The sequence below is a fragment of the Carcharodon carcharias genome, chromosome 22 (genome assembly GCF_017639515.1).
Source record: "Carcharodon carcharias isolate sCarCar2 chromosome 22, sCarCar2.pri, whole genome shotgun sequence".
Lineage (NCBI taxonomy): Eukaryota > Metazoa > Chordata > Chondrichthyes > Lamniformes > Lamnidae > Carcharodon > Carcharodon carcharias.
Window position 1 is genome coordinate 5042226 of NC_054488.1, and position 13720 is coordinate 5055945.

General features: G+C 41.4%; 1 protein-coding gene across 1 annotated transcript; it reads left to right on the forward strand.

Moving 5' to 3' along the window:
• Positions 1-9558: 9558 nt before the first annotated feature.
• LOC121293949 (armadillo repeat-containing X-linked protein 1-like) lies at positions 9559-10548 on the forward strand. The gene is made up of 2 exons (XM_041217427.1): positions 9559-10223; positions 10317-10548. The coding sequence occupies exons 1-2, from the start codon at positions 9559-9561 to the stop codon at positions 10546-10548; spliced, it is 897 nt and encodes a 298-aa protein (XP_041073361.1).
• Positions 10549-13720: the final 3172 nt, after the last annotated feature.

The window sequence follows — 13720 nt, forward strand, 5'->3', positions numbered from 1 at the left end:
CCACCACCGATGCACAGTAGCCGCAGTGCGTACCATCTACAATATGCACTGCAGCAATTCACCAAGGGTCCTCAGACAGTACCTTCCAAACCTACAACCACTAGCAACGAGAAGGACAAGGGCAGTAGACACATGGGTACACCTCCACCTAGAAGTTCCCCTCCAAGCCACTCACCATCTTAACTTGGAAATATATCATCGTTCCTTCACTGTCGCTGGGTCAAAATCCTGGAACTCCCTCCCTAAGAGCACTGTGGGTGTACCTACACCACATGAACTGCAGCGGTTCAAGAAGGCAGCTCACCACCACCTTCTGAAGGGCAATTAGGGATGGGCAATAAATGCTGACCCAGCCAGCGAAGCCCTCATCGCAGTAATGAATTAAAAAGAACAGGCAAGTGCGCATAGAAATAGGAGGATAAAGCAGATGAATGCATGGCTGGAAAGATGGTGCAGGAGGGAGGGCTTTAGATTCTTGGGACATTGGGACCAGCTCATGGGTAAATAGGACCTGTACAGGCTGGACAGGTTGCACCTAAATAGAGCTGGGACTGAGTTCCTTATAGGGCATTTTGCTAGTGCTATTGGGGAGGGGTTAAGCTAACTTTGCAGGGATGTGAGAACCAGAAGATAATATCAAGGAGGAACACCAAGGTGCGCACACTACTGGGAGAGAGCGATAGCACTAGAATAGGGAATAGTAAGTTAACATGTGGGATCAGTGTAAGGGAGAAAGTAATAAAGTTTAAATCCGGGATACAGTGCATGTATGTGAATGCACAGAGTGGGGGAAATAAGAGGGGCAGATTATCATGTGGAAATATGATATTGTGGCTATTACAGAGACCTGACTCAAAGGAGGGCAGGACTGTGTATTAAATATTCCTGGATACAAGATGTTCAGGAAAGATGGAAAAGGAAGAAAAGGGGGAGGGGCAGCAGTATTGATAAAGGAGAGCATTGCCGTGCTGGAGAAGGAGGATGTCCCAGAGGATTCAAGGATAGAATCTATTTGGCTAGAGCAAAGGAACAAAAGCATTGCTTGGTGTGGTCTATCGCGCCACCACCACCACCCCCCCCCCCCCCCAAACTAGTGGGAAGGGTGTAGAGGAACTTATTTGCAAGGATATTAGGGAGATGCAAGAAATATAGTTATAATGGGGGACTTTAATTACCCAAATATAGACTGGGACAGTGGTAGTGTAAAGGGCAGAGAGGGGCAAGAATTCCTAGAGTGTGTTCAGGAGAATTTTCTACAGCAACATGTTTCCAGTCCAATGAGGAAGGAGGTACTGCTGGACCTTGTTCTTGAGAATGAGGCGGGCCAAGTAGATCAAATGTCAGTGGGAGAAAATTTAGGGGACAGTGATCATTGTATCATAAAGTTTAGGCTGACTATGGAAATGGACAAAGAACAGCCCAGAGTAAGAATAATTAACTGGGGAAAGCCAACTTCAATGGGGTAAGAACAGATCTGGGTCAAATAAATTGGAATCAAAGGTTGGCAGGAAAAAATGATAACAGCAATGGGCTATTTTTAAAGAAGAGATAGTTTGGACACTGTCAAGGTGTATTCCCTCGAAAGAGAAAGGTAGAGCAAACAAATCCAGAGCTTCCTGGATGACAGAAGAGATAGAAATTAAGATGAAGAAGCAAAAATGTGCTTATGACAGGTGTCAGGTAGAAAATACAATTGAGAACCAGGCTGAGTGTAGAAGGTTCAGCAAATAACAGAAACAAAGAGGGAATACGAAAAGAGACTAGTAGCTAACATAAAAGGAAATTCCAAAGTCTTCTATAGGCTATAAATAGTAAAAGGATGGTTAAAGGGCTGATTAGGAACCAAAAAGTGGATTTACAAATGGAGGCAGGGAGCATAGCTGAATTATAATAAATAGTTTTCATCTGTCTTTATCAAGAATGAAGATGCTAGCTAGGCCATGGAGATAGAGGCGGTAATTCAGACACTAATTGATAAGGAGTGGGTATTGGATAGGCTGTCTATACTTATATGTGCACATACATATGAATTAGGAGCAGGCCATTCAGCCCTTCAAGCATCCTCCGCCATTTGTTAAGATTGTGGCCTCAACTGCACTTTCCTGCCTACCCCTTATACTCTGACTCCTTTGTCAATCAAGAATCTATCTAACTCAGCCTTTAAAATATTCAATGTCCCTTCCTCCACCACTCTCTGGGGAAGACTCACAACCCTCTGAGAGAAAACATTTCTCCTCATCTCTGTCCTAAATGGGAAACCCCTTATTTTTAAACTGTGTCCCCTAGTTCTGGTCTCTCCCACAAGGGGAAATATCCTCTCTGCATCCACCCTGTCGAGTCCCCTCAGGATCTTATATGTTTCAACGAGATCACCTCTCAATCTTCTAAACTCCAATAGGTAACAGGCCCAGTCTGTCCAACCTTTTCTCTTTAGATAACCGTTTCATCCCTGAAATCAGTCAAGTGAACCTTCTCTAAACTGCTTCTAGTGCAATTACGTCATTTAGGGAAGGAGATCTAAACAGTACATATTACATTAGATGCAGTCTCACCAAGACCCTGTACAACTGTAGCAAAAGTTAAAGCTGATAAAGCACCAGGACTGGACGAGCTGCATCCAAGAATACTGACGGAAGTGAGTGTGGAAATTGTGCAGGCACCCGAGCCATAATTTTTCAGTCTTCCTTAGACTCAGGGGAGGTGCCAGAGGACTGGAGAATTGCAAACATTACATCGTTGTTCAAAAAAGGATGTAAAAATAAGTTCAGTAACCACAAGCCAGTCAGTTTAATTTCAGAGATGGGGAAATGTCTAGAAACAATAATTCCGGATGAACTTAATAGTCTCATGGACAACTGTGGGGGAGTTATGGAAAGCCAGATTAGATGTCTTACGGGTAAATTGTGTTTAACTAATTTGCTGGAATTTTTTGAAGAGGTCACAGAGAGGGTTGATGAGGGTGATGCTGTTGATGTGGTGTACATGGGCTTCCAAAAAGCATTTGATGTAATACCACACAATAGAGTTGTGAGCAAAGTTATAGATCATGGAATAAAAGGGACAGCAGCAACATGGATATGTAATTGACTGAGTGACAGGAAACAGAGAATAGTGGTTAATGGATGTTTTTCAGGCTGGAGGAAGGTTTGTAATGGAGTTCCCCAGGGGTCAGTGTTGGAACCCTTGCTCTTCCTGATATATATTAATGACCGAGACTTTGGTGTACAGGGCACAATTTCAAAATTTGCAGATGATACAAAACTTGGAAGCATTGTAAACTGTTAGGAGGATAGTGTAGAACTTTAAAAGGACATAGACAAGTTAGTGGAATGGGTGGGCAGGTGGCAGATGAAGTTCAATGTGGAGAAATGTGAAGTGATTCATTTTGTTAGGAAGAACATGGAAAGACAATATAAAATAAAGGGTAGAACTGTAAAAGGGGTGCAGGAGCAGAGAGATCTGGGTGTACATGTGCATTAGTCATTGAAGGTGGCAGGACAGGTTGAGAAAGTGGTTAATAAAGCATCCTATACAGTATCCTAGGCTTCATTAATAGGGGTATAAAGTACAGGAGCAAGGAGATTATGTTAAACTTGCATAAGACACTAGTTCGGCCTCAGCTGGAGTACTGCAACCAGTTCTGGGCACCACACTTTAGACCATAAGACCATAAGATGTTGCAGCAGAAGTAGGCCATTCAGCCCATCGAGTCTGCTCCGCCTTTCAATGAGATCATGGCTGATCTAATAATCCTCAACCCCACTTTCCTGCCTTTTCCCCATATCCCTTGATTCCCTTACTGATTAAAAATCTGTCTATCTCAGCCTTGAATATACTTAATGACTCAACCTCTACAGCCCTCTGTGGTAAAGAATTCCACAGATTCACTACCCTCTGAGAGAAGAAATTTCTCCTCATCTCTGTCTTAAATGGGCGATCCTTACTCTGAGATTATGCCCCCTGGTCCTAGACTCTCCCACAAGGGGAAACAACCTCTCAGAATCTACCCTGTCAAGCCCCCTAAGAATCTTATAGGTTTCAATAAGGTCGCCTCTCATTCTTCTAAACTCCAAAGAGTACAGGCCTAACCCATACAATCTCTCCTCATAAGAAAATCCCTCCATACCTAGGATCAACCTAGTGAACCTTCTCTAGTCTACCTGCAATGCCAGTATATCTTTCCTTAGATAAGGGGACCAAAACTGTTCACAGTATTCTAGATGTGGTCTAACTGGTACCTTGTATAGTTTTAGCAAGAGTTCCCTATTTTCATACTCCCATTCCCTTTGAAATTAAGGCCAACATTCTATTTTCCTAAACAAAAACAGAATTACCTGGAAAAACTCAGCAGGTCTGGCAGCATCGGCGGAGAAGAAAAGAGTTGACATTTCGAATCCTCATGACCCTTCGACAGAACTTGAGTTCGAGTCCAAGAAAGAGTTGAAACATAACCTGGTTTAAGGTGTGTGGGGGGGGGTGGAGAGAGAGAGAGAGAGAGAGAAGTGGAGGGGGGGGGGTGTGGTTGTAGGGACAAACAAGCTGTGATAGAAGCAGATCATCAAAAGATGTCAACAACAATAGAACAAAAGAACACATAGGTGTTAAAGTTGGTGATATTATCTAAACGAATGTTCTAATTAAGAATGGATGGTAGGGCACTCAAGGTATAGCTCTAGTGGGGGTGGGGAGAGCATAAAAGATTTTAAGATATTTAAAAATAATGGAAATAGGTGGGAAAAGAAAAATCTATATAATTTATTGGAAACAAAAGGAAGGGGGAAACAAAAAGGGGGTGGGGATGGGGGAGGGAGCTCACGACCTAAAGTTGTTGAATTCAATATTCAGTCCGGAAGGCTGTAAAGTGCCTAGTCGGAAGATGAGGTGCTGTTCCTCCAGTTTGCGTTGAGCTTCACTGGAACAATGCAGCAAGCCAAGGACAGACATGTGGGCAAGAGAGCAGGGTGGAGTGTTAAAATGGCAAGCGGCAGGGAGGTTTGGGTCATTCTTGCGGACAGACCGCAGGTGTTCTGCAAAGCTGTCGCCCAGTTTACTCTATTTTCCTTCCTTATTACCTGAGCATGTATGCTAGCTTTTTGGGATTCATGCACGAGGATCCCCAAATCCCTCTGTGTTGCAGCTTTCTGCAGTCTTTCTTTATTTAAATAATATTCAGCTCCTCTATTCTTCCTGCCAAAGTGCATAACCTCACATTTTCCCACATTATATTCCATCTGCAACATTTTTGCCCACTCACTTAACCTGTCCATATCCCTCTGTAGACAATGTCATCCTCACCACTTGACTTCCCACCTATTTTTGTGTCATCTGCAAACTTGGTGATAGTACATTCACTTCCCTCATCCAAGTCATTAATATATATTGTAAATAATTGTGGCCCCGGTACTGATCCCTGTGGCACTCTGCTAGTTACAGGTTGCCATCCTGAAAATGCACCCCCCCCGTATCTCAACTCTCTGTCTTCTATTAGTTAGCCAATCCTCTATCTATGCTAATATACTACCCCAAACACCAAGGGCTCTTATCTTTATCTTTATTTTTTTTCTTTAGGAAAGATGTGAAGGCATTGGAGAGAGAGCAGAAAAGATTCATGGGAATGGTTCCTGGGATGAGGAACTGCGAATAGATTGGAGAAGTTGGAACTATTTTCATTGGAGTAAAGAAGGCTGAGATGGGATTTGATAGAGGTGTTCAAAATCACCAGGGGTCTGGACAGAGTAGATAGGGAGAGTCTGTTCCCATTGGTGGAAGGATCAAGAACGAGAGAGCATAGATTTAAGGTAACTGGTTAAAAAAAAAGCAAAAGCGACGTGAGAAAATCTTTTTCATGCAGCGAGTGGTTAACGTCTGGGAGGGTCAGAGTGTGATGGAGGCTGATTCTATTGGGAAATTCAAAAGGAAATGAGACTGTTGTTTAAAAAGGAGGGATCTGCAGGGTTATGAGGAGAGAGGGAGGGGGAGTGGCACTAAATGAGTTGCTCATTTGGAGAGCTGCTGCAAACACGATGGGCTGAATGGCCTCCTTCTGCACTGTAACAATCCTGTGATTTCAGTTCCCATGGCTGAAATGGCCTTTAGGGCTGCTTTTTAACCACATGCCATTTTTCAATCCTCAGAGATTTTGCATCATAAATTGAACAGAACCTCGAACAGCACTAACAGTCTTTGTATAAAGCTAGCCTGGTAAAAAATAGAAAAGAAATTGTGGCTTTGTGCTTTTACATATAAAGGTCTTCCATTGGCTACCATTTGTCTCTTAAAAAGCTGCCTTATATCTGCAGATAGAATGTCTCTCTAACATTTTTTAAGTTCATGATGTCGGATGACTTCAACCTATCAGATTCTCTTTGAAATTTTCTTTCTTCTCCCTCTGATCTAATTAGTTTGTGAGGTGGCAAGGAAATAATGTCTTGTAAGGTATGACTGTCCAGGGCCACTCTGATAGATACAATTGACTTGTATTCCTATAAATATCCCAAAGTCCTTCATGTGTAATGAAATCTTGAGGTGTTGTTATTGCAGGCACACAGCAAGATCCCATTAATAGCCATCAGCTGAACGACCAGCACATTTATTTTTGTTGGTTTGGTTGAATGTTGTTCAGGATACTATAGAGGAGCTTCTTCCACTGATCTCAGTGTGACCAGAATCTTGGCAAATCGAGTAACTAGGGGTGTAGTTAAAACTTTAAACTGAAGAGTAGCGGGAAGGGGAGGAGCCATGAGAGAAAATGCATAAATCTTGAGAAAAATTAAAGCCAGAGAGCAGTGTAGCAAATAGGGAAAGATAAGCAGAGTGTGAGAGGAAAGGGCAGAGATTTTAACGCTAATAGTGCATCAATAAATAAATTCAAACCAGAAAACTGAAAGAAACATAAAGGCACTTTATCTGAATGCATGAAGCATTTGCAACAAGATAGATAAATAAAAGCATAAAGAGGTAAACTGGATTTGATCTAACAGTTATTACAGCAATGTGAGCTGTAAATATTCCAGATTACTTGACATTTTGAAAGGTTGGGGTGATTAGGCAGATCAGAAAGGGCAGGAATGAGAAAGGAAGCTTGGAAGATGAGGAATTGGGGCAGGGACAATATATAACAAACGCACATCGGTGGAGGGAGGTTTCACCCCCCAAATACCAGCTGGTTAGGATGTTAGAAGACACAAAAAACCCAGAAATAGTGGGAAACCAAGAGGCTAATGAGAACGAGGAACTTAAAATAATTAATATTAGCAAAGAAAAAGTGTTGGAGAAATTAATGGGAATAAAATCTAACAAATCCCCTGGGTCTGATGGCCTACATTCCTCAAGTTTAAAAATGGCTGCAGAAGGAGTGAATGTGCTGGTTGTGATCTTCCAAAATGCCCTAGATTCTGGGATGGTCCCAGTGGATTGGGAGGTAGAAAATGCAACAACACTTTTCAAGAAAGAAGGGGAAGAGAGAAAACAAGGAAAACAGGGCCAGTTAGTTCCAACATCAGTCATCAAGAAAATGCTGGGACCCGTTATAAAGGAAGTAGTAACAGGGCAGTAATATGATTAGGCAGAGCTAATGTGCTTTTATGATAGAGACATTGCATTTGACAGTTGTGTTTGCAGGTGCAGCAAGTAATTAGGAAGGCAAACAGTATGTTAGCCTTTACTGGAAGAGGACTGGAGTACAAAAGTAAGGAAGTCTTGCTGCAATTGTTCAGGCCTTTGTCAAGATCACACCTGTGTGTAATTTTGGTTTCCGGACCTAAGGGATGATATAATTGTCTTGTAAAGGGTGTGGCAAAGCTTCACCTGATTGGTTCCTGGGATGAGAGAGGTTTCCCTCTCAGGAGGAGTTGAGTAGAATCAGCCTATAGTCTGTGGAGTTTAGAAGAACAAGAGGTAATTGCATTGAAGCGTACGAGGTCCTGTGAGGGTTTGACAGGGTAGGTGCTGAACTTCTTTCCCCTGCCCAGAGAGTCTTGAATTGGGATCATATTTTCAGGATAAGGGGGTCGGCCATTTAGAACAGAGATGAAGAAAAATTTCTTCACTCAAGAGTTTTGAATCTTTGAACATCCACAGGCCTCTGGGGTTAAGAATTTCAGTCACTGAGTTTACTCAAGGCTTCAATCGATAGAATTTTGGACTCTAAGGGGATGCGGAGATATCAGAATTAGGCAGGAAAGTGAAGCTGAGATTTGGGACTGGTGATTTTATTGAATGGCAGAGTAGGTTCAAAGGTTCCATGGCCTATTCCTGCCTCTGTGACTTATATTAATCGTCTTATACCAGAGAAAGATAAATGTTGGTTCTGACACCAAGAAAACAGTTGAAAACTAGCACCATCATTTTTTCTTCAACTTTGCCTTGTTGCGAAAAGGCTTCATTTTAATGTCTCAATCAAAACACCCAACATGCATTGTGCTTGGGGTATTGCACTCGATGATACCTGCACAGTGGATCTTGAAACCACAACCTTCTGAATGTTTCCTTTTTTTTAAGAACCGCAAAGAACACATGCTGACATGCTCTAAGACTTTGACCTCCTGTCACCCCTTTTTGTTACCTAAATCCTGTTATATGTTGCCTTCAAATATTGGGAAGACCGAAGCCATTGTTTTTGGTCCCTGCTCCAAACTCTCTTCCCTTGCTACTGACTTTATTATTCTGCCTGGCAACAGTTTGAGATTGTTTGCCGTCTCTAAGATCACCTATTTCTACCTATGGAACGTCACTTAACTTCACCCCCCCACTCCACCGCTGTGCCATCGCCCCGCCAACCCCTCCATGGCCTTGCCCCTCCCTAGCTCGAATCTCCTCCAGACCCATAATCCTCCCTCTGCCTCAGAAATATCTGTGCTCCTCTAATTCTGGCCTCTTGCCCATCCCCAATTTAAATTGTGCCACCATTGGTGGCCGTGCCTTCAGTTGTCTGGGCCCCGTGCTCTGGAATTCCCTCCGTAAACCTCTCTGCCTCTCCACCTTGCTTTCCTCCTTTAAGACACTCCTTAAAACCTGCCTCTTTGACCAAGCTTCTGGTCACCTGATCTACTTTCTCCTTATGGGTCTCGGTTTCATACTTTGTTTTATAAGGCTCCTGGGAGGGCTTTGGGATGTTTCATTATGTTAAAGGTGCTATATAAATAGAAGTTGTTGTTGCTGTTTACATGGCTAATGACAAGTAAGTTAGTGATAAATATGATTCAACATTACCCGCCAATAAGCTGCCAGGCGGGGTAATATACTCAGCTGGAAAACAGGAGGAATGAGGTTCAGTGAGTGCCAAAAGACCGATTCTTGAACTTCACTTCGCTCAGGTTCTGAACTCTTTGTTGAAAGAATGTCCAACATTTATATGCTGCTGTGACAACATATATACACTGTGACATCAGCAAACATGCATCCATTGAAATGCAATGTGCTGTGGATACCAGAATCTACAAGATGTCAACAGGGATCTTCTGTTATGAAGTCATTGTTATCAGTTAATAGGAACCACTTGTTTCGACTATTCACTGTTTAGTTTCAAATATATTGAGCTTGGGAAATTGCAATCTACAAATGGAAACCGACATAGAAATCTATAAGAACAACATGATGGGGCTTTTGTCTGGAATGGGAGCTGCTTATTTACTGTACAAACCAATCAACAGAAGCACTGACACTGATGAGCACGACAGAAGAATGTCTAGTAATGAATATGGTTCATGTGTTGAAGTAGCGCCTGGGAACTCTCACACGATTCAGGCTGATGCATCAGGGCTTAATATCATCAGCAGCTGTGATGACATGGACACACAACACTTGCGTAGGCTTTTGGCTATTCTTAAGCAAAATCCCAATCCTACTTTGAAAGTGCTCATTGGAACAGGTGTTTGTAGATTGGCTGCATTTTCTGGTAATCACGAATTAATTCATTCAGAAGGTGGAATCAGCATCGTTGTAGAATCATTGAATGATCCTCTAACTGAGGTAAAAGTAGATGCTTTAAATGCACTTAACTTTCTTTCTAACAATGTTGCAAATCGAGAAATAATCCAGGAATATGTTGATCAGGTCTGCGAACTGGTCCACACAGCCATTACAGACTCAGCATTACAGTTTTCTACTTTAAGGCTGCTCAGTAACCTGCTACACAACCATCAAAACCAGCTCAAGGTGAAAAGGTCCATCCCAGAAGTTTTTGAACTGTTGCACAAAGGGTCAACCCAAACCAAGGCTCAAATGTTAAAAATTTTCATCAATTTATCAACAAACGTAGAGCTAACCTTTGATATTCTGAATACTTGAGTTCCACTGGATTTCCTTTCATTGTTCAGTATGTGTGCAATACCAGATATTCTAAAGGGTCATCTAACATTTGTGGCTAATTTAAATGAAAGCAGGAGAAGTCCACATTGTGAGTCGGCTCGCCATGAATATAGTGAAGAGTCCCTTTCTGCCCTGTTATTTGGAAGCTCCCAGTTTTCAAATGAACTCTTTTCTTTGATGACACACCCAGACAATGGGGTGTTCTTTCTGACTACAAAGATTTTAACAAAATTACAGTGAATTACTTGCAATCTATAGTTAAATAGATAACATTTAATAGAATAAATTAAAACTTCACAATTTCAAGAGCTGTTTAAGCTGCAGTAACTGGTTCAAATATTTGTGTATAAGTATGAAGTACTTTAATTCTATGGGCATTATTCCTTCCAATGTCAATTCTGAGTGAAAAGATATTAAAATGTAGGCAGAACACATGTTGTGAGTTTTCATAAGGGTGAAAGATCCCTCACAATGTGACTGATTGAATCTTGACTATTTATTGCACATTTGCAGCCTGTCACAACAAACAAACTGTGAAGTGACAACTCCAGACAGTTTAAAGTAGATAATTCCACAAATAAAGATGATAGCTTCACAACAGTTTTCTCATTTTTCTAACTACTCAACGGCTCAAACTACATAATTAACTGTAAAACATGAACAAAGATCATTTACCACTGTAGAGGACTTCACTTCATAAGCAATAGCACTGCTGTTGCACTGTTTAAACAAATATTTGGGTTGGAAGAGAACTCCAGTGAAAGCATTTCCCAATTTTATAAGGAAGGTTAGTAAAGTGTTTTGCTGCACAAAAATCCCATGCATGAATTTTTGTTATTCTTTTCAATCTAGGCATTCTCTGGGGTAAGGCACATACCATTGGTTCCAATCAAAAATTGCTAAAAACGCTTCAGCTTAACTCAAAATAGTGGGATTGGAGGTTTAGGAGTGAAGAATGGAGAGAATACGACACACGAACCACATTAAAATTAGACCATCATATTCATAATCCTTCAGCTGATCCTTTCACTTTATAACCTAATAACCAGAGCTCTGAGGAAGAGTCATACGGACTCAAAACGTTAACTCTGTCTCTCTCCACAGATGCTGCCAGACCTGCTGAGTTTTTTCCAGCATTTTTTGTTTTTATTCCCTTCAAAATACAGCTCGCTTCCTGGTAAACCTGCTCCAGAGTATATCCTTTCTTTCAACCAAGCTTATTTACTTCTTCCAAAATTTGGCAAATTCTCTGTTTCATAAAGTGTTGTCTCTAGTCCTCAAAAATACTGAGCAGAAGCTGAATCAGTGCAGGAGTCCTGGACACTCAGCTGCTTCTTGTGATTTTGTTCATTTCCTGTTCTCAGTTATCGAAGATCATTTGTATTATTTTTCTATTTTTATATCTAAAGGAAACCAATTGGAGATGGTGCCCATTCTTATTGACCTTGTGATGTCTTCTTTATTCCAGTACACAATATTGCACAGTGAGCTCCATCTTTCATGTACTGACTTCTGTAACCCCGCAGGAGAGAGAAAATTGAGTTTCAACAACAACAGAACCATGTTGGTGAGCATGTTAAACATGCCTAACCAAGCCAGCTTGTTACCATGGCAATGGGCCCTTCATGTATATGCAATGTCTGAAGGCATGCTCATCATTCAGAAATTTAATGGTGTTAAAAAAAATCTAAAAACGATTAGTAATCCATTTTTCAAATAAATACAAAGTCATATTTGTAGTATCGCCATTCAACAAGGGCAGAGATTTTTACATTCTGCTATATATGCTATCTAATTACACTAAGCTAACAGCATTATTTTGGAGGGTCCATATTGGTGCAAATTTAATAGTATACATTCTGGAGAATGTCTATTAAGCTCAACAACTACCTCCAGATGATATATGCACTCCTCCAAATATTAAGACGGATGGAATTACAACTCATCCGAGACTGGACATCAGAAAAGCAACCTGACAGTCCAGAGGCAATCAGGGGATTGAGAGGTGGTGATAAAGGAGACCTGGGTGTCAGTGCACATGTGGTATAGGCATGGCTTTGATGCATGAAGTCACTGAGGGCAGCACATGGATGAGGAGACAAAGAGGCCAAGTTTACATTTTTTGCTGTCTCTGTAGGTGACAATGAGTGAGTGAAGATGCTCTGGCTACACCTGGGAAGGTATGAATGAAACCATGCCAGAGCAAGCCCAAGGAGCTGAACACTACAGGGACAAATGTTGGAAAAGGATGGTGTGGTTCACTGTTTTGAGGACTGTAGAGAGGTCAAGGAAGGGTAAGGGACCACAGAGAACTTTAACACCTTTGTCGGTGTTCTTTTGGTGCTGTGAGACAGGTAGAAACTGAAGGGATTTAAACAGTTATGGACAAGCTGGACACAGTCAGGAGGTGGTAGCATATGCAAGGACATTAAGAATGAAGTGAGAGGTTGAATATAGCACAATAATTGGCAAGGATGAGCACCCTGCAGATATTTTTATGTAAGGAAGTGACACTTAAAGTGGAGACGCGTGACATCAGAGGAACAAAACCATAACTATGTCAGCCAGCAGGGGGCACTGGGTGAAGTAACACTCAGGCTCCTTGCACTTGGCGTTTGATGGAAGATGGAGGAGGCAGGGAAAGAAGATTTTTAGGAGGAAAAGTGAGCCTGGGTGTAACCCTTGCTAACCAGGATAACTGAGGAAGATGAAGGACAATAGCACTTGTGATGGTCAATCAAGATCTAGTAATGAATGGCTAGGTCAACGAGACCTCTGATACATGCAGATTTAAGTGAGAAAACATGGAGATTTTGAAAATGTTGCCAGAAATTGGACATGCATATCTCCCATTTCAGATATTTATAGTCCCTCCAGATGACAAGTGGCAACCAAAAAACCTGTTACATCATTTCCTGAAAACCAAAAGTTACAAATTTTACACAAATTCATGTTTTGGAATATACAGTATGAAAAACTATTGTAAAACTTATAGTTTGAACCATGTGTACAAAAATTACCAGTTCCTATAAGCATATAGGTTTACAATCCAGAAATCTGCCTTCAACAGTTGTATAACAAAGGGATTAATACTTAAGTCTTTCTGGTTATTGAATTGAATCTCATGTTACATTATCACCACCCCAAAACGTAGATACCATATGCACTCAAGTAATGGTCAATCTCCGGTATAAATCAACACCCGACTTTTGGCCAAAAAATCTAAACCCTTGTAACTAACCACTCACTCACCCCTGAAGTCAAACTTGCCCTGGTGCAAATCCACTCACTGATGTGTTATTCTATAATTCTATCATTGAAGATGGCTGTCCAGCTCCTCATGTTGCGTACATCAACATGCGCTATCAAAGCTACCAACTCATTGGTTCACACTACATTCCTGCCAATTCCG